General features: G+C 38.3%; 1 protein-coding gene across 1 annotated transcript in view; it reads right to left on the bottom strand.

Moving 5' to 3' along the window:
- The window catches only part of Tfec (transcription factor EC), a 134,308-nt gene extending 114,842 nt beyond the window's left edge, over positions 1–19,466 (bottom strand). The window contains exon 1 of the mRNA XM_076913675.1: positions 19,349–19,466. Within this exon, the coding sequence (XP_076769790.1) occupies positions 19,349–19,351 (3 nt within the window). The 5' untranslated portion in view covers positions 19,352–19,466. The remainder of the gene's footprint in view (positions 1–19,348) is intronic.
- Between the last annotated feature and the right edge of the window lie 2,946 nt (positions 19,467–22,412).

The following is a 22,412-nucleotide window of genomic DNA, read 5'->3' as shown; positions in this document are numbered from 1 at the left end:
TAACCTTTACTCTATAAATTGAAGTTAAATTGCTAACTCCCATCAGAAGGTAATTAAATGTAGGATCACTGATTTCATGTCATACATTGTGTTTTAAAAATACATGCCTGGGATATCCAGAAGGTGAATTGCTACTTATAGATACAAATAATGGGGATGCTGGTTATTTTTTCAACTCTAATTAACAGGTGTAATGCGTACTAGCAAAGGTATCATTAAAATGGTATCCAAGATTTACAGAAACTATAATACAGAGTTGGTTACCTAATATCCCTTTCAGAGTCTGACCTTTTCAAAATGTACTCTAATATCTGGCCATAAAATCCACTGAATTTTGAAAACTTTGTTACTTTAACTCATCTTAATACCTATCTTTCACTGAATGTTTCTCTGTTTTACTGAAAATGAAAACAGATTTTCATGAAGGCAACTAAATCACCTACACAACCAAAAGCACAAAGCCAAACAAACAAACAAACAAAACAAAACAAAACAAAACAAAAACAGATAAATTTTTTCTTCTGCTGGGCAGTGGTGGTGCACGCCTTTAATCCCAGCACTTGGGATGCAGAGGCAGGTGGATTTCTGAGTTCGAGGCCAACCTGGTCTACAGAGTGGGTTCCAGGACAGCCAGGGCTACACAGAGAAACCTTATCTCAAAAAAGCACAAACAAATACAAACAAACAAACAAACAAACAAACAAAAACAACCAAAAGCACTTGGAAGTTAAAAAAGTCATGGATAGAAAGGTGTCATTATAGCTGAAGAGTATATATCTGGACACATATATGAATACAAACATACATCAAAGCCTAAGACTTATACATAATACCTAATAAGATCCAAAATCTGACTCCTGAAAATGCTGAAAACTTTGCCTCCAGTTGTGAAACTTGCCCAAAATGTAACCCGAGGTGAAAGTGCAGCCTCAGCCTTCGGCCACCAATCATAGTCCCTGAGGTCACTCAGTAGTAGGTAAAGTCTGACTCCTGATTTTACATGTCACTTAGGATATTTTCAAAGGCCCTTCATGTTCAGTGCAGTCACACCTCTGTACGTTCCTCTTGTCCCTTGTTTTCTTTTCACCACATTTGGGAGATCTCTTGCCTGAATTGTCACCTCAATAATATTACAGAATTAGTTTCCTTCTCCTGTACACTCTGTCTCCTCTTTTCTGCCACTTGTCTTTTAGGGTTTTGTTTAACTTATTTTTTAATTTTTTATTAAAAAATTACTTTTTCATAAAATAGTTTTTCTCATGTTCTTTTACCTTCCCAACTATTCCCAGGTTCTCCCAACTTCTCGACCCACACATATGATTCTCTCTCTCTCTCTCTCTCTCTCTCTCTCTCTCTCTCTCTCTCTCTCTCTCTCTTTCTCTCTCTCAAGAAGAAAATGATAAAAACAAAACAAACTAAAAATAATCTAAGAAAAACCAATATACATTTACACAATAATGCATCTAAAAATTATTGAATCTGTTTTATGTCAGCCCAAGACCCCTCTCCCCTTAACTTGTAGTTTACATATCCAGTGACCCTCCACTGGAGAGAACTGATTTGCCCTATTCTAGAAGACATCACTTATTAATTCAGTCCTGGTTACAGGACTTTTATTCAGTTCCAGGCTCTGAGCTGGAATTTTGTCTCATCTGGACCTGTAATATTAGCAGCTACCTTTCTCATAGACTTTAATTGTGACTCTATTCCAGGATTATACTCATCAGAGATTTTCTTTTCAATTTATTCTGCTTTTCAAATTGTGCTGCTTCTACAACTCACTGACAACTAAAATCTCATCTAAATGCTACCTTGAAGTAAGAATGGACATAACTTACACATCCTTTCATGAACTAAAACCCATTGATTCATATAGAGCATCTATTTGCCAGTCACTTTGACTGAAATAACTGCTTCTGTAATGTCACTCAGCATCCACCCCTGTATTAATCAGAGTTCTTTAATCTCACATAATTTATGGAATGTGTATGTGTGTGTGTGTGTTTATATATAATACATATATACATATAGGTAGATATTATGTTTTATATATGTGTGTGTTATGTATATTACATATATACATATAGATAGTGTGTTATAACATACATAACATTATATATACATATATATACACATATACATCATATACATATATACATCATATACATATATATATGGAGAGAGAGAGAGAGAGAGAGAGAGAGAGAGAGAGAGAGAGAGAAACCCCATTGAGCTGTTGGTTTTCCTACCTGCCCTGTGTCAAAAGATGGGGGTGCCCTACTGCATTATCAAGGGAAAGGACAGGCTGGGGCACCTGGTCCACAGAAAGACATGAATCACTGTTGCCTTCACACGGTGAAGTCTTAACTCAGAAGACAAGGGTGCTCTGGCTAAGCTGGTGGAAGCTATTAGGACCAATTATAATGACAGATATGACAAGGTCTGCTGCCACTGGGGAGGTAATGTCTTGGGTCCTAAGTCTGTGGCTTGCATGGCCAAGCTGGAAAAGGCAAAAGCTAAAGAACTCACCACTAAACTGGGTTAAATGTACACTAAGTTTTCTGTACATAAATATTATAAAATTATCTTCCAAAAAAAGAGAGAGAGATCCCAAAATTCTAACAGAAGACTAGAACTGGCAAGATACAGAATCAACTTGCATAAGCCGGTAGCCTTTCTAAAATAACAGTAAGAACGTCTAAAACTGCCTATAATGAATATAAGTATGAGTATATATATGTAATTTAAGTAAAGTTTTTCCAAGTGGGCTGATAATGCCCTCTTAAAAGCCATAGACTTTCTAACAAAAACCCTAACACCAAGAATAGAACACTATAGGATATTGCTGCTGTTCTTGGTTGCCTCCCAGAGTTGGAAGGACCTGAATCTGATCTGAAAGTTTTCTCCCTGAGGAATAAGCTCATAGTACTAGTTCATAGTACTAGAAGATACTTTGCAAGCTTCTAAAGGAAGGAGGCAACCAATAGTCCTACCTAGTTATGATATCTATGCTTCATAAAATGCCTGTGATTAATGTTAAGGATAACAAAGTGGTATACATACTTTAACAATAATCAATAGCTCTCTGATGGGACTTCTTGACTTAAGGCCCATTTAACAAAAAAGAAACCATGCTCGCACTAGAAATATAGCCAACTATTTGGGACTAGTGAAGTCATGGATCTTGCAAGAAAAATGACATTCACTTCTTTACTAATCCAGCATAATTCCTAGGTACACTTTATATATTTATCTTTGTGTCCATAGACAAGTGTAGTTCTCACACTTCGTCTCTGCAATAGATGAAGATTATTGCAGAAAACTACAATGGATCAAAGTGCAGAGAACAAGAGATTTTGCAGTACCCACTGCAATGATACACCTACAACATAATTCCTAAACCTAAGGTTCAGAGATTATATCAGAAGATAAGGCAGAAAGATTATAAGAGTCAGAGGAACAGAAAGTTTACTATGAGGTAGTGTCTCATAGAAACGTCACAGAGTCTACAACCATGAAGTCACTTTGTAGTGGCTTGAATTGGAACAGCCCTCATAGGCTCATATATATGAATGCTTGGTCATTAGAGAGTGGCACTACGTGAGGAATTAGGGGGTGTGATCTTGTTAAAGGAAGTAGATCACTAGAGGTGAGTTTTGGGAAATTTCTCCCTGCTGCCTATCAATTAGGATGTACAACTCTTAGCTACCTCTCCAGCACCATGTATGCCTGTATGTTACCATCCTTCCCATCAAAATGGGAATGAACTAAACTTCTGAAACTGTTAGTTATCTACCATTAAATGTTTTCCTTTATTAGAGCTGTCATGCTCACGGTGTTTCTTCACAGCAATAGAAAATCGACTAACACATTCATCAATGTGGTCACCTAAAACAATACCTGAAGAATGATGACATCAGTAGACAAACTAACATGGTTAGGAAAAGGCTCAAAGGCCAACAAGGGAAAATAGAGTGTGAAAGAAGTGGTCATCTTTAGAGAAGAGCCCCAGAGTTGATTATCCACATCAAGTAACCAGCCCTGAGATTATATGCATTCAAGCAACATTATACAAGTGTGCAAGTTGTATTTATAAAACTAGGAATGTGCGTGTGAGGGTGTGTGTGTGTGTGTGTGTGTGTGTGTGTGTGTGTGTGTGTGTGATAACAATTCAAGAAAAAGAGGTCATGAATTTGAGAGATAACAAAGAGATGCATGGTGTATGGGAGGAGTTAACGAAAATAAATGTGCTGGGCTACTCTTCAGTATTTAAAAAGTGATTAATATTTTTAAAAACATTTTTAGGGTTGCAGAAACATTTACAGAGACATTTTAGAGTTCTCATACTCTTCTTCCCATACTCTGACAGTTTCACTTTATCATTTATTAGTGCAATTGTGTGGTCCACTGATGACCAATATTTATGTGGTACTGTTAAGTAAGTGTGTTTCTTATTTAACATTAAGTTCCACTCTTGGTTAATATACAATTGTATGGCTTTAGACAATGCATCATTTCAGGAATCTGCCAAGATACTGAGTTCAATCTTTCAATAATACTCTTGGACCCGCCAAGACATCCCTCAGCTCACATGACTCTTGGGTTCTCTATAACCACCACTAACGTCTTTGCTCCCTATACAGTAGTGACTTTCAAGTGTGTCCTGTGGTTGGAGTCATAAAATATGCAGCCTTTACAAACTTGTGACATTTTTTTTATAGTTATGTGATTTGATAGGTTATTTTGTTTTATGATAAATACCATTTTCTTTTACGAATACAGCACAGTTTGAAAATCTACCTAATGGGCGCTCGTATTTGGGGCAATTATACATTGAGGAGACACAAATCTTTCAATATAGGTGTTGTATTGAACTCATTTATTTAAAAATCCAAGAACATCGTCGTTTAGTTGTTTGATATGACTATATCACCCAGACTTTCAGGCAAAGCCATTGTCCCACATTGCCTGTTCATTAACAACAAGAATGCCTCAACTATACTTTCAGAGATCATCTCTATAGTTTGTTTCTAGAGAATGCCTCTTGCTCTGCAGTCTTCCCAGCTGTAGGTATTTTCACCATTTTAGATTTTAGTTATTCCAGTGTGCATATAGGGATATTTCATTCTCACTTTATTTTGGATACTTCCTAGTAACATGGTAATTTCCCATTTCTATGTATACTTTGTCACACTTGTACTCATTTTAAAAACAGAGTCTTTTGTTTCTTATCAGGAGTTTTAAGTGTTATTAATTATAACATTTTTAAATACAGTTTGATGTTTTGCAAAAATTATAATGCTTTCTGATATGTGGAGGTAAATTCTATTTACAAAATAAAAAATAGGGGGCTGGTGAGATGGCTCAGCGGTTAAGAGCACTGACTGCTCTTCCGGAGTTCCTGAGTTCAAATCCCAGCAACCCCATGGTGGCTCACAACCATCTGTAATGAGATCTGATGCCCTCTTCTGTGTCTGAAGACAGCTACAGTGTACTTACATATAATAAATAAATATACCTTAGGGCTGGGTGTATATCAAGTGAGGCTGGAGCGAGCAGGGCCAGAGCAAGAGTGAGAAGGGAAGGGAGAAAAAAGAAAGAAAATGGAAAATATAAAGGAATCTAAACAGAAATCAGTTTATGTACTTTAAGACTACATAGTCCATAACAGTAGATACATGTGTGTTGTAACATGTAAAACAACATATAAAGATACCCAGAAATATATCCAGAAAATACCTTAAGTAAATAAAAAAAAAAAACTCTAGTAATTCACAGAAAGAAAAGGAAAACTGAAGAATATGAGTATGACAAACACCGAAGGAACTGACTGAACCCTAAAATGTCATAGTATTTGAATATGCATATATATGTAATATACTGAGTCCATGTAGCATTGTTCCTTTGTACGTGTATCCAGAGTTGACCACTTGGGACTGAACAACCAAAGCGGTAGTTTGACCATGAAGATTGATTCTCCTCATAACAACAGGCATTGAAGAGCTGTAGTTGTTCAATTAAGGATCATGTAAAATTTCTTCTGTCTTCATTAGCATGTCAACCGGTTCAGTCAACCTTACTATTGATAGTTCATTATTTTTTAAGTAGTTCTATTTACACCAAATAAAGTACACGTTTAAGAAAACTTACCAAAAATTAAAAAGGTGCACAGTAGCCAAAGTATGAATTCACCAAGGAAAATATAATTTTGCATATGCACCCAAATACATGTCATCAAAATTCGTACAAGTAGCATTACTGAAAGAGAATGTAGGTATACATCTTCTACTTGGACTGGGCTTTCCATCCTGTTTCAGGATGTTTAAGCAAATGAAGTTGTAATTCAAAAGATCAACATCTCGAGGCTTATGTGGTTCAGAGAAATCTACAAATTATTAAAATTTGATACCAATCCTATATAATTTCTTTCAAAAAATAGAGCTGGAATAACACTGCCCAGCTCTTTTTTGTGAGATTTTTTTTTTCACTTGAATCCATTTGAATTTGATAGATGCACATACTCAGTAACCCAGACTCAGTTCTGTAGATCCTAGCATGGACTCTTATATTTTTGTGCTTAATTTGGAATATGTATTGAAGCTATAAAATTAGAAAGAAATCATGTATAGAAATGGAAAGAGAAAGTTTCCAAATCTATTTGAAGTTAGCATCACACTAATATTAAAATCCAGACAAAAATTTAGATAAAAAAATAAATTAAAGCTAGAGATATATATTATTTATGGGCTTCAATTCAAAAACATTGAAATACTGCCAAATTGAGCCTCTTATTGGATCAAAAGATTTGACAACAGGAAGACAATTTGCAAGAGAAAAAAATGGTAAATTGGATTGTAACCGAATAAAAAAACTACTACTCTGTGAAATGACTTGTTAAAATAGTAAAAACAGAGAGTGAGAAAATATTAGCAAACTATACAGTTCACAAAATACCTCTATATAAAATACAAAAAAAAAAAAAAAAAAAAAAAAAAAAAAAGGAGTAATAACCTATTGGCTTCACCAGTCTCTGCTATTTACAAATTCGAATTGTAAATCTACTAAATGTTCTGCTCTCTGAGTCTGGAACCTCCCCCCTTTTGAATTACATTTTTCATAAGCTTTCTTTTGTTGTTTAGGCCTAGGAAATCCTTAAGCCTTTTCCTTTCACAGGTTACTGGATTGGCTGGGTGGAGTCCCATCCTGACATTACTATTTCCTTTATCCCATTTAACATTAGGTTTTTCTTTAAACTTTCCTTACACTCCCTTTAAGCACAAACTTGTCTCCAATACTACATTTTCTAGTGCTTTTCTCCCCAAAATGTACATTTTGTATTTCTCTTTGCCCAACTTGCTTTTCATTGTAGATCTGTGTAAGTGTGATCACTAATAACCACAGAATACAGTAAATACTAGGCTGAAGTAGAAATTTCTAGTTTCTTTAGCAGCTCAGTTATGTCATGTGATGTTTTCTTGAAACTGTCTTGTGAGAGGTTGTCTTTGCTGAAGCAGACACGTGGGAAGTGGTTTTATTAAGAAGAGACATGTAATGTTTTTCTGGAGGCAATCTTTAAAAAGAACATGCAATGTTTTGCTAGAATGATGGACAATGGATGAAACTAAATGACATTAGGCATTGGTATTCTTTGCTGATCATTGTTGGGCTTTACTGATTAAACTACAAGCCTTGATCAGAGAACTTTGTCTTGGCTTCATCTCTTCCCTCTTCCCACCGTTTCCCTATTCTCAGTCTCTCTTACAGGTGAACCCGGTTCAGTACTGTTGCTGTTGGCGGCAACAATACTAGACTGAACCTCTGAACCTGTAAGCCAGACCTAATTATATATTGTCTTTTATAAGTCTTGTATTGGTCATGATGTCTGTTCACGGCAGTAAAACTCTAAGACACACATTTTAAAACCTTTATTAAAAGTAGATTCTTTAAAAGTTTAAGCCTATACTAGGCTGTCTTGAAATCTCCTCTGCCAATGATGCTAGTCAAAAACACTTTAATTTAATCTTTGGCAGATTTTAAGGGCAAGGGCAGCTGCATTCTTTTCCAAAATATCACAGTGATGGCCTCTAATATTCTTTCCTTCTTAAACACCTTGAGCTATGCCTTCATAGTCAACATTGCTCTCTGCACTTCTGCCTTCCGTGGAACTACTAGGATACCCTATATTAAGCTCAACTTACAGAATTCAACTGCTTCCCTAATCTAAATTTTCCATATTCCTTCCAATAACAGCCTGGCTATACTCAAGACAACAGTACCCAGTCCCTGGTACCAACTTCTGCCATAGTTACTGTTCTATTCCTGTGACGAGACACCATACCAATGGCAACTCTTATAAAACAAAAGCATTTGAGAGTTTGTTTATAGTTTTAGAGGATTAGTCCATGACCACCATGGTGGGAAGCAGACAAGCATGGTGCTGAAACAGTAGCTGAGAGTTTTTCTGATCTGCAGGCATCAGACAGAAAGGGATGGGAAAGAGATGGGAAAGAGATGGGAGAGGAGAGAAGAGAGGAGAGGAGAGGAGAGGAGAGGAGAGGAGAGGAGAGGAGAGGAGAGGAGAGGAGAGGAGACTGGAATGGACTTTTGAAACCTCAAAGCCTAACCACAGTGACACACCTTGTCCAACAAGACCACACCTACTCCATTAAAGCCACACATCCTAATTCTTCTCATTAAGGTGCTAACTGGGGGCCATGCATTCAAGCAAATGAGCCCATAGGGGCCACTATCATTCAAACCACCACAGTACCTAATAAATGAATAAATGGCACCTTGCTATATCTACATTAAGTCTGTGTAAACCATGTTTGCTTGGCCTATAGGATAATATTCAAGTGTAAATGTTCAGTAATGTCTTTATTAAAGCAATTCAATTTACTTCTTCTTTTTACATTCATGTTACATATGACAAAGATAAGTTATCTGCTAGAGATACCTGGGCTAGACAAAACCAAATACCAGATTTCAAATGAACCTGAAACTACCAATCCCTAGTACTGGATGAGATCTAGAATGAACAGTGAAAGACCCAACCCACGGAATTGTAACAGGCAAAAAAGGTCCCTGGCAGGATCACTGATTTTCACTGAGGTAATCAAGTGTTCAAAGTTTACCCAAGTACAAATTAAAGAGGTGGATATGATTAGATAGTTGAACCCCTTCATTTTAATCTTTCACTTCATTTTATGTATGAATGTATGTTGATATTGGGTCTTGTCCATCTCAGGCTAGTCAGAAACTTTCTAGGTAGTTGTCTTAGCTAAGGTTTTATTGCTATGAACAGACACCATGACCAAGGCAGCTCTTATAAGGACAACATTTAATTGGCACTGGCTTACACATGTTCAGTTTATTATCATCAAGGTGAGAACATGGCAGCATCTAGGCAGGCATGGTGCAGAAAGAGCTGAGAGTTCTACATCTTTATCTAAAGGCTACTAGTAGAATACTGACTTCCAGGCAGCTAAAATGAGGGTCTTAAAGTCCACACCCACAGTCACATACCTATTCCAACAAGGCCACACCTACTCCAACAGGGAAACACCCTAATAGTGCCACTCCCTGAGCCAAGCATATACAAACCATCACAGTAGTTGAAAATGATTTTAACTTTTGTTCCTCTTATCTTTTTCTCCCCTGCATCAGGACTGAAAGCATGGGCCACTATTCCTGGTTTATATGGTCTGGGGCTGAAATCCAGGGCTTTACACATGGTAGACTAGCACTCTATCAAATAAGCTATATATCTTACTTACACTTGATCACTTGGTTCTTAGTGTTATAAGCCTTTCATAATTGCACCATTCTAGCTTCTTTTGAGAGATTTATTTCATACAGTGTTCTGCTAGAACCATTGGAGAGATTGCCAATGTCTTTGTAACTGCTGTGAAAACTTGTATTAATTGTGAACTCATACAAAATATATAGATATATTGAAATTTTCATTCACTTAATAAATATTATGGTTCGAAATTCTTCACACCTTTTTTAATTGGATATTATATTTACATTTCAGATTTTATTCCCTTACCCCATTCCCCCACCCACCCAGGAAGCCCCTATCCCATACCCCCTCCTCCTTCTATGAGGATATGCTCCCACATATCCTCCCACTCCCACCTCCCCACCCTCAAATTCTCCCCCACTTGGTGTCCAGCCTTCATGGGACCAAACATGTCCTCTCCCACCTATGCCCAACAAGGCCATTCTCCCCTACATATACAGATGGAGTCATGGGTCCCTCCCTATGTGCTCCCAGGCTGGTGGTTTAGACCCTGGGGAGCTCTGGTTGGTTGGTATTGTTGCTCTTCTCATGGGGCCACAAACCCTTTCATCTCCTTCAGTCTTCTAACTCCTCCATTGAGAACCTCTTGATCAGATCAATGGTTAGCTATCTTCACACCTTCTTAATGTCAAATTGTTAGAATCAACAAATTCCGTTTTCTCTAAGGACCATTTAATATATTTGACTACACATACCTTCATGAAAAACTTCAGTCCTTAGAATGATTATAGACTGGATTATTTGTCTTCTTATTTATTTATAATATCTCAAAAGAAAACAAATTGCCAAACACAAAGATAACTCTAAAAGAAATAAGATATGTGACTAGCATAATTTTACCAAACAGTGTGTTATTAAACATAATTTGTGGAATTTACTACTTGAGCTATTATTTAGGTGAACAATCTAGTAAGCACACTATCATGGAAAACATTTTCTTTTTGCCATATTAACTATAATTTAATATAAAATATGTCAGTGTACATGCTTTAGGGCGTAATTTGGTTACCAGCTGGGGTCAGGGAAAAATTTTCCCCACAGTGCCATATTGACAATTATTATAGGTATAGAGAAAGCAGGAGAGCTAGTCGGGGGGTTACATGGCCCTCTAAAGCATCTGGTATTGGATGCTTTTGGAGTGAGAATTCAGGGTAAGATGAAACAGGCAATTGTCCTTGTGTGTCAATTTTGATATTCCTATGAGCTGCCAGGATGACACTCCTGCCACGAGGGAGGGATTTCCTATGAACAGATGTCACTTATAGTATTATGTGGACTATCTATCTCAACAAATAATTGCTTGGCACTTCTGCCCTATGGCAAGGGTCTGAAAACGTGTTATGGTGAGCACACACCATACAAGCAGATGGGCACGGAAAACAGAGAATGGAAGCACAAGGAGCCTGCAGCACGTGTGGGAAAGCCAGGCGGGAGTACTGAAGCAGATGTCTCTGCTCAGCCTCGTCAGTGAAGAAAGCCCCTAGTGGGGATGCCCCAGTTATCAGCTATTTAGAAGTTCTGTGTTACAATGTATTTAAGTGGTTCTGAGAGTTCAATTTATTGAAACAAAGAAACCTTGTCTTCACCAAGCATGCACCTCCGTGAACATGACTGCATTTTACTTACTGACTAAAACTGACCTGAGACTCTCAACAACAATGCCTCCTATTTCCACACACCATAAGCGCCATCACCACCCCAGTTTAAAAAAAGAAAGAGAGAGAGAGAGAGAGAGAGAGAGAGAGAGAGAGAGAGAGAGAGAGAGAGAGAAATGAAAGAAAAAAAAAACCTAGGTTGGGATAAGAGGATGAGCACAAAGACTGACAATGAATGACAAAGGACAATTGAGAGGGGACTTGCCTGAGTTAGACAGCAAGAGAGGAGAAAATGTCCTTTTAAAATATCAATAAGAGAATCAAAGAAGGTAAGATCCTTTTTTTGATAAAAGGGGAAAAGTTAATAACGGCGAAGAAAGAGAAGGCAATCTGTTCCCACTGCAACGGAAGACAAGAAGATAAAGGTAGAATCAGAAAGTAACAATTTTTTAATAAGTTTAACAGCTATTTTACTATCTCTATTTATTCATTTCCTAGATTAGGTTTTTTTTTTTTTTCTTTTTCACATTTAAACTGTTTGCTGCTCCATCACAGTCCTGTCTGGCTCTTTGCCACATGCTACTAATAAGTAGTTTGTTGGAGAAAGAGGGAAGGTGTTTTTGATCACAGCAATCACCAAGGGAGGGTCCCTTTTTAAAATAGTTCTGATTGCAGGAGAAGGGGGAAGAGACAATAATGAATGTATTTTAAATCATTTTGAAAAGAGTTAAGCCATCTATCAGAATTAGAAAAGCTTCTAGGATATTATTGATGCATGTCTTTGACCATAAGAAGATACATGTAATAACCGTTTTGAAAGTTTTCTAGACAAAAATAACTGTAGCATTCCGTAATGTCTGAGAACCCTGATTCCACTGAGCACTGCTCAGGCTCTGGAGCACAGCCAGAGATGATTCTTAAGGAAAACTTCAGGCTTGGCTGCTTGTTCTCTGTTGGTGTGGAGTTTTAATCTTAAGGGACAGTGAAAAGCTATTTCTTCCATTTTCATCATATTAATCCTACCCCGTTCTCTGTTTAAGAAAAATTTGCACAACCCATGCTTAATTTTTAATATGGAAAAAAAAACCCACCATACTGGCTACTTGTGGAGACTATCTCAATTTTTCCTATCTGGACCACAGCTATTATCCAGCTGAGAGAAGTATAATGTGGAAGAAATTGCCTAAGGACTAATCTTGTAATTCACCCACTCTTCCCAATATTCATATCAAGAAATATAAGAGATTTAAAGACTCACAACCCTGCTCCAATCAACTTAAGGACATGGAAATGAACGAACATTGGAGAACTCCTGTTGCATGTTGGTTCACTTGGGAGAAGGGCACCACAGTCATGTCACATTTACTCAGTGATTTGTCTCTGGGTGCATGTAGTAGAGACAGATTGACTAGGAACAAAACTGGAAACAAGGGCATTAATGTGGAGCACTATGGTAATATGAGTAAGAAATGATGATGACCTAGACTGGGCAGATGGCAGCACCCCTAGAGAAAGCTGGACAGAAGTGAAAACAATTTGCAAAGGCTATGGAACATTCTATTACACCAACGGGGTTGGGGGAGAGAAAAGAAGGATGCCAGGTTTGAGGTTTGAGCAAATAACATGGCGAAGAATGCATTTCTGAAGTCCTGCACAGAGAAGAACAGTAGGTATAACTTGAGGAAGGCTAATTACTGGATACAGACCATGTTGCTACCTTGGATTCCATTGAATTTGCACCTAAATAGAAACTATTTGTAAGCTCAGAGCATTTTCATTTAAGCCATGAGAATTCACAGACTTATCTGGAATAGTGCGAAAGGCCAAAACAGTCTCAAGATTAGAATGGTCAGGAAAACCACTCGTTAATTAAATATTTCATACCTTCCCATTGGCTTGAATTTACCAAGGCCACACCTATAAATAGGTAATATTTACCAAGGTCCTTTTTCATGCAACATCCATTTTCAGTGAGTATGTCAAGATGAATTTATTTCTTTTAGCTAGGAAACCACAGACAACAGCAGGATCCTCAGTATAATAGGTTAGATATTTTCCAATACTTTGAAAAACTACATGGAAAATGGTTTTACATGAGAATGAATTCCTGCAAAACACAAGTTCAATAGGTGTGGAAAGTGGAAGAATGTCCACAAAGCTCAGTGGAGCAGAGCAGAGAATGAGATCCTCACCCACCAAGGAGGATGGGGCAATGATGGGGCAATGACAACTGGAGGCAATAAAGAGACAAAAAATGGAAGATGTTAGCTTTCATGCTAACATATCCAGAAAGCGACAGCTGATTCTGCCAAAACTGCTGCTGACACGGAGGACAGAAGAGTCAGAATGGATGCTCCAAAAAATCCTGCAGAACATCAATGCCTCAGATCTAAACTCTAGAAAGTTCAAAGGAAAGCTGAAGAAGTAGAAACTCTTAATATCTGTTCATTAAAAACAATAAACAATCAACCAACATGTGTTAGTTCCTTCCATCTTGCATGGTGCGGTGTGTTAATAGTAAGGATATCCTTGGAGAGAAAATAATACCATTCTTCTTTTCCTCAACTATCTTTGCTTGAATTTTGATTCTCTGGGTCAAGGATCTTTATATTGGGATCATTATAAACCTTGTTTGATTATTATAAACTAGAAATAATTAAGATTCAGGTAGACCTTGGTTTTTCATCAGTAAAGAATCAATAGAGTCAACAACAGGTATCAATCAAAATATTCCACATACGCTGACACAAAAAAAAATAAACATAAGTAATGAACATGAATAAAGTAATTAGAAATTAAGAGACCCGTTTCACAACTAAAAGTGGTCACATCTATTTTATGCCTCCTGTGTGTTATCTTATTCTAACAGAACTTATTGAACCCCATGATGCATTTTCAGAGCCGCTTGAATAGATGAATATTATTCCTAACAAAGTAATAGCTTTAAAAAAAAAAAGCAGTTAATCGAGAAAAAGTTGAAAATGAGCAGTACTCTTTAGAGAAGTGACTATAAAGCTAAAGTTGAAAAATCTTCCAAGTTCAAAGTGAGTAAAAGAAACTTAGGGTAAAACTTCGGGGTGATAACAGTCAAGGGAAACTGTTGATGTTTTAAATGCTCTGGATGCTCCAGCACATGACACAAAGACCTATGGGATTCTCCCTGCTTCTTTAGCTAAACTGAAACCATAGATGATGGTATTGATCAGTAGGATTCACAGTAGCCCGGATGCTAAGAGAACAGGTGGCTCCCACACTAACCAGTCAGAGCTTTTGTGAACCATCTGCTCCATGAGTGAGCTCATGGTGCCATCTCCAATGTAGCTCCAGGGACAGATCTGACTGGAGTGGTGAGGAAAAAAAGAAAGGACAAACACACATACACCCAGCACAGATGACATCAGTAGACTGTTGATGGAGAAACCCCCATGGCACTCAGGAAGCTCGGTGTGTTTGTTATGTACAGTTGAACACAGAGGCATAAGTATTGCTTATAGCTGGATACGGAGACAGATAAATAAGAAGCCATGGGTTTATAGTACATTGGAGACAGGTTTAGTTAATCTCAGTAAAAGCAGTCTCTGGAGGAGAATAGTCTTCAGGCCATAAATATTCAAGGGGGAGAAAATTATGATGGACGTTCTCAACATACTATCAAAATCTTCACATGTACTGGGTATTAAGGTTTGGTCTCTTGCTGTATACTGTAATACAAAGTGAGAGCCCCCAAGATGAGAGTTTGCACATAGAACCAAGTGACTCTATGTGACCTTACCCCCAAGTTATTTCTGATTGGCAAATGATGTGGACAGCCAACAGCTGGGAAGAAGAGACATAGGCGAGACTGAGGGTTCTCAGGCTTGGAAGGTCAAAGGAAAGCCATGAGGGAGAGAGAAGAAGAAGGAGGGAGGAAAAGCAGCAGCTATAGGTTAGCAGTCAAGAAAAGATGGCCCTGGGGGGGTGAGGGGGCTGGCCAATTAGAATTAAGAGCAGCCCACATGAAACACAGTAAGTAATGACTGGGGGTTATAAATAGGAAAGTCGATTCTAATAGCAAAGACCATAGATATCTGCACAACTCTAGCGCTGATTAAGGCTTGTTGTAAATAATAAAAGTTGCGTGTCTTTGATCCAGGAACTAAGTAGTCAAAGCAGGGAAAAAACAAAAACAAAACAAAAAAACAGGATTGGGATTAAATTTTTTTTTTTTTACAACAACCAGGCTTTGCCACTCCCATGGGGATGGAGCACTGGACTTCTTGATTCGCCCCAGCCTATATCAACAGTACACATTCACTCGGGATTTCATTCACTCGCCGCTTTGCCTGCTCCCCACGGCTCCACCTTCCCCATTGCTTAGAATGGATTGTCAGGCTTAGTCCAGGGACTGTTTACAGCAATGCTCAGCTGGAAGGATGAGAAAAGGGGAGATTGTAACAATAGCTTGCCCAGCAGAAGCAGGTGATGTAGCAGGTTAAAGGGATTGAGGTCTCCAAGCTCCTTAAGGATTGTTTTATGCAGTATTAGCAGGAGACGCCAATCCCATCTTTTGGAGGATGCACCGTTGTGATTGGGCTACCTCCACACCACTACTGTGGATTCAAACACTCTGGAGGTGGATCCCAATTAAACCTCAACTAGCCTGTCTAAATCACAGAGCTGTAACCCACGTCAAACGGTTGAACTGCGGTCAATGGAATCAGGTGGTCAAAGCTGTAACACCTAAAATGAAGAGACTCGTTAGTGTAAACAGGGGCCAAAGGATGTGACTGAGCCACTGGATGAAAAAGCTCAGGCCCAGTAGACTTGTCGCCTCAATAGTCTCACCTGCATGAATGGATACAATAGTCTCACTTGCATGAATGGATACAAATAGATACAATTACCAGGTCCAAACCCTTTAGTGTTTAAAGATGCCAAGATTTTTCACTTTGGGCTATGTATCTCCTCAGTCCACAGGGTCCAGCTCCATGTCTTTTGGGTACCTTCTCCACCTTGGTCCACCTCAGCCTCCTGCTGCTGCCGCCTGGTGCCAGTCACCTTGGTGCTGAGACATGGCCCTGTCCATGTCAACTACGCACATCCCTCAGAACTTCATTCACCCAGAACTTTCTTTGCTTCCCACCCTTGGGCTATAATATTTTTTTCACAAGGTCATGGGTGTACAATACATTTTCTTTAGACAGCATCATGAAAATCGAGGAGTTTCCCAGACTTGAATGTGATCTTGCTACTAAGTCTAACGGAGCACAGCATAGCTGCCTCTTCAGTTCATCTGCTGCTCACTGTCATAAATCAGGAGCTCCATTTGCTTGAGTCTGAACTGTGTGTCCCCCCCTTCTCCCAGCCAAAGAACTCCAGAAAAAAAATATGACTATTATGATCAAAAACTACATACAATACATACTACATACAATACATTCTACATTCCAGATTTCATATTCTATAATTTCTGTCTCTTTTATCAATACTAAAGACAAAAGGACATTTCAAGTATGTAATGTTGAAGGTGTTAAGATATAGTATACAGACCAACTTGACACTTGACATTCTCATATATTCTGTCTGTCTCTCTCTCTCTCTCTCTCTCTCTCTCTCTCTCTCTCTCTCTCTCTCTCTCTCTCCCTGTCTGAGTTTTATTTTAAAAGTGTGGCTTCAAGAATTCTTTGAAATAGGTAACTTCTAAAGGGTGTCCAGCATAAATTTAAATGAGATTCATATCTAAGGAGGTAACCGGATCTTACAAGCTATTTAACAACTTTAGAACATTCAAAGTACAAATGAAAAACGGGATCTAAGCGTGGAAGACTCGGGAACTAATCCTGTGATTCAAGGCTTTCCATTGTCTGCTCTTGTTTTTAACTTTTACCTGTGTGTCTAACATTAACATCTTTAATCAACATTTCTAGTGTTTTTCTTTTTCTTTCTTTCTTTCTTTTCTTTTTTTTTAATTTATCTAACCCCGTTCCCAGCAGCTCTCTTAACCTAGGCTACTAAGGAAAGTAAGAAAGATGCCAACATTGAGAAAAAGAATAGGAAGAAGCTCCTAAATGGTCAAGCAAAAATAAAATATTTTCTCAAAAGAAAAAGCACACATAGATAGATAAATAGACAGAAAGACACACAGGCAGGAGAAAACAAAATGACGGCAAAATGAAACAGGCATCCAGGTCCTGATTCCCCATTGTGAGACAAAGCCACTAATTACATACTCTGAATGTGGTGGACAATTTACAGAAGTCTGGAAATGCCAATAGAAGGGACATAAACTAGGAGAATTTTCGTCTCTGTCCCAGCACTGAGTACACCGGAATATGAGAAGCTGTGGTTTACAAATAATCCTGCAGGCCTCTATGGGCAAAGAGACTCTCATCTGGCCTCTGTAGTTAAAAAACTTCAAGTTCCTCAACACTAAACACTGGCACTGCCGTTGTTAAAATGGGAAATGGAACCAGCCTTGCTGTTTTATGTGTGCTAATAAGGAGCATTCAGGTGAGTGTGGCTTGGTGGCTTGTGCAACTGGATAAAAGACCACAAGAGAGGGACAAGGGAGGTACACAGGGGAAAAGGGAATGTGACTGAACAGGTTGCATGTAATTAAAATAGTATAAAGGCAGAAAAAGAGGATGGGAGATGGGATAGGTGGTTTCTAGGGAGGGGAAATGGGAAAAGGGGTTGGCATCGGAAATGTAAATAAATAAAATATCCAAATAAAAATAAAAGAAAGAAAAGCAATAAAAAATAAATTTCAATTCACAAACAAGTGTTCTTATACTAATAAATGTTAAAAAAAAAAAAAAAAAAAAAAAAAAAAAAAAAACTATGAGCCTTATTATCCAGAATGTAGGCTGTAAGTGGGACAGCCAGGCATCAGAGAAGGGAACATTTCAGGGACAGCCACCTAGGACATGGATGCTTTTTTCACCTCAAACTCTCTGAGAGTTTACCCATCGACACCGACTGTGGCCCTCTTAAAGTTTACTTCATCTTCCTCTCTCCAGGTAGCCAGCTTCTCCCTTTTACTCTTGCTACTTTCTCCTCTCTTACTGCTTGCTGCTCCCAGGTAAATTTGTAATTGCTGGGAGGAGAGTGGAAACCTCATGAACACTGAAATTATTGTTGAAAAGAAAATTAGTACTTTTTTTCTTTCTTAGTTTTACTTGCACACATTATCAACAAAATCAAAGCAGTCTCTTTAAGAAGAGTTCACCATGCTGGGTACCTCTGTTCATATTGAGCATCGGGCTAGCTTATAATATGGACTTCAAAATACTATTTTGTTGATTAAAGAATACCTGTGCTTCTTTTGGGAGTGGTTGTGTTTTTGTCTCATTCAGTACAACTTTTTTTCAGGTCTATTCAGTTAACTGAAATTTTCAAAACTCCATTTTAATTAGCTGTGACGGGGAAAGTCTCTAAGGCTCAGAATCTTCTACAGAGATGGAACTGATGGTTTAAAAATCAATGATATAAGCTGGTTGATGACTTCAAACACAGCTCCATAGTGGGAAACAACTTTGTACGGTCACCACATATGAGGAAGCTTTTTAAATAGAGAAATCCGACTCTCCTCATGTCACACGTTTCCAGTCAGGCCTCTCGAGAGAGAATGGCATATGCTAACAAAAGAGAGAGCTCACCAACCGCACCTAAGGTGTCTGTCGATATTGCAGGTCTGTCTACATTGCCCAACCCATAGGGCTCAATGCCAACTTTAATTCTGCCAATTTTAAAAACTTATCGTGCTCTGTACCTGCATCCACATGTTCCATTTTAGGTAAATAACAAAACATCACAAACTGGAGACTATATCTGAATCAAGTCAACTTCAAATATTCATAACAAACTTGACAATATTTAGCTTAACCAATAAAAATAGCTGAAATCCCTCTATCCTGCAGTGGTAGGTCCCCTCTCCCCACCCCCAACCCCCTGTGACCGTAGCACTTACCATCTTGGTCCCAAAGACCAGGTCAAGGCCTAGACGTGTGACCCCAGAAAGTCCTGGTTAAAACTTCGCACAATGGAGCTCAACTAACTACAGCCTGGGTTCCTTTTACTGCAAGCTGTGAGAACATCAACCTCGAGGAGCTGAAGGCTGCAGAGGAACTGGACCAAGAACAAAAGCAGTATACAGAAAGAAGAAGCAGAGATGAGGAAGGGATGTTCAAGGTACTTGAAATTCTGGTTCCACTCATGGCCAGATATCAGCTTTCCTTCCTGGTTCTAGGAGCCAATAAATTATACCTTTGACTTAATCTACTTCAGATTAGTCTATTCATTTTATAAACCATTGCAGACCTCAATAATGAAGCCAGTGAAGAAAAGGTAAGACCAAACAAGGTGGAATAAATTCTGCTCAATCATCATTGCACAGACATGGAGTAGTGATGCTTTTTGTTAGTCATGCAGTTCTTAATATGACTGGGCCTCAGTTCATTATCCATAAAATGGAACTAGCTACTTTGCCAGAATATCAAACGATTTGAATAACACATGTAAAGTGCTTAACATAAAGCCATTTCATAGTACTTGCTTAATCAGTGCTTAAAAAGAAGGATTCATTTTCATAATAATGATGTGGGGATAATAATGAATTCTTAAGGAGACTGGTACTGTAGACTTAAGGACCATATGTGCTTTTTTTTATTAGAAGTTGACTACTTCAAATATATCTTTGGAAAGAAATCAGAAGGATTAAGCAAAAAACTGAAGAAGATCAGAAATAACTGTAAACAAAATATATAGGTTACCTTCGAAGGACTGACTTCTGGATGTTTGAGTAGAATCAGCAAACCTCATTCAGAATGTGTTAAAAGTTAATGGTATAATTTTTTTAAGACTACATATGGAGTAATGTAAAAACTGATTCAATGATAATTGAAGATTTCTTGAAAATGGATCTGTTAAAGCTTCTGTGATACTATCTGACCCACACGCAGTCGTCAGCAGTATAACCATCATGCACTGTCGTCCTTCAGTCTAATGATTTATTTTCTTGGACATGGCAAGGCCCTTTTTCATATTTTTACCTTAGAATTATAGGTCAAGAACTTGGACACAAGTTTATACCCAAAAGTGGCAAGTAAATTAACCTGGAGTCTAGAAATGCTACCAAGAGCAGAAGGTTTGAGCTACAAACTAGCTTCTGCCCATCAGGTGATGGAGCCAAGTCACTGACCCTAGAATTGTCCCCAAGCTAACCACTCTGAGCTCCCACCCTAGTTTAAAACATTCCATTTCCAATATGTTTGCTGCCTGCAAAGACAGAGTCAAAAAAAAAAAAAAACCATAAAGCCTATGTTTTCAATATAATTATCTTTCACACTAAATAACTCAGCAAAAGAAGGTGATTGACATGGCCCAGTACCCCAAAACCAGTATACATAGATTAAGGATTCTAAAGAACATATCCCGTCTAAATAAGACTTATTTCATTATAGAGGGCTTTTTAAAAGATCTTGTAGTCACTAATCCTCCCACTAGTTCAACACACCATCGATTGGTTTAGAGATGATATTAAAGGAAATGACATGGAACTCACGTGTAAAATATAAAAGTTTCAAGACATCAAATAGTAGCATGGGCTTGTCGGATTACTGTGCTCAGAATGCAGAAGAGGGTAAGAACAAGAAGAAAAAATAACAGTCTCTGGAGGCGGGTTTCTGTGCTACTCGGTGGGCATTTGTTGTGGATTGCAACCGGCCACAAGAAACCAAGAGAGTGCCCTGGGTTTTTATCCCTATTTTTATCCAGCCTCTGAATACAATTAAAATACATGGCATTTTAGAGGTACTTGCCTACTATGCTTGTTTAGAAAGTATAGCCCTAAAAGCAGATAGATATATACCTTTGGAAATGAAGGTAAACTTCCTGAAGAAATTTTAGATCTTTCTGGGGAAAGTCTGCAAAACACGGATTTGTATAAAAATTGCATGTGAAGTTTAGTCTGCTGGGCCCAGGATTCCCAAACCGAGTTGAAGTCTTAGCTCAGTTTCTCTTAATTGTGTTTGCGGCTGAAATGGAAGTCCAGACAAAGCTTCTAGCATGTTGTTCTTCTTTTCTTCTTACCATTAGAAGATTCAGAGGTGAAGGATGCTCTACAAAACACATGCAAAGAAATGATTATCCTCCAGCACCTCAGATTACATGATGGAAGATAAATGCCATGAATGGTAGGAAGACATCTGAAATAACAGGGGGTTCGTTAGTGGTTATGGTTTGCCCATGAAGACGCAATTCTTAATGCTCAAGTTTAAAAAAAAAAAAAAGAAAGAAAGGAAAAAAGAAAGAAAAAAGATGAGAAGAAACAGTTGGCATTCGGCTAACAATTGTGTTTGGAGATTTGTGCCGGACTTTGTTATTCTGAGCAAAGCCAGGGTACCAGTCTCTTGGGATTATGTACAAAGGCAAGGAAAAAAAGTGGACAAGCACAAGCCTCAAAGGTGACTGCTGGGTTAATAAAACAGTCTGTTTTCTGTTCACCCACCCTTGCTCTCTGTGTGCAAGTATATTAAAATATGTCAAAAGGAAAATCATTCGCTGTGCAGAAAATAATTCAACTACCAGTCACAATCTCCAGCTGGTGGAGCACCTCGGCGCGTTTCAGCACACTAACAAGTGACCCGCACAGCTCCCTGGATGAAAGTTGTGTCCTCATTAAAGGAGAAACAAACACAAAATAGGAACAACTGCCTACAATAGACACCGCATCTCCCCCAGACCGAGGAGTGCTGTCCTCAGGGTAACCTCTTAAATGGCAATGAAAGGGGAATGAGCATCTGCTGGAGGACTGTCTAGCGAAAGGCCCTTCAGACTCTGCTTCTCACATCTAGAAAAGCGTCGTTTTCCTTCTGGTCTTTATAAACTTCTACCATGTAAGACACCATAACAGTGTGAAGGGACCGGATGGATCCAACACCCTGGGGAATTTAGAATACTCTATGGTCTATCTTTAAATAATGCTTCTCATTTAAACCCTGCTCTAAGCGATCATAATATACCATACCCACCTT

The sequence above is a fragment of the Arvicanthis niloticus genome, chromosome 15 (genome assembly GCF_011762505.2).
Source record: "Arvicanthis niloticus isolate mArvNil1 chromosome 15, mArvNil1.pat.X, whole genome shotgun sequence".
Classification (NCBI taxonomy): Eukaryota; Metazoa; Chordata; class Mammalia; order Rodentia; family Muridae; genus Arvicanthis; species Arvicanthis niloticus.
This window is presented reverse-complemented; position numbering and strand designations above follow the sequence as displayed.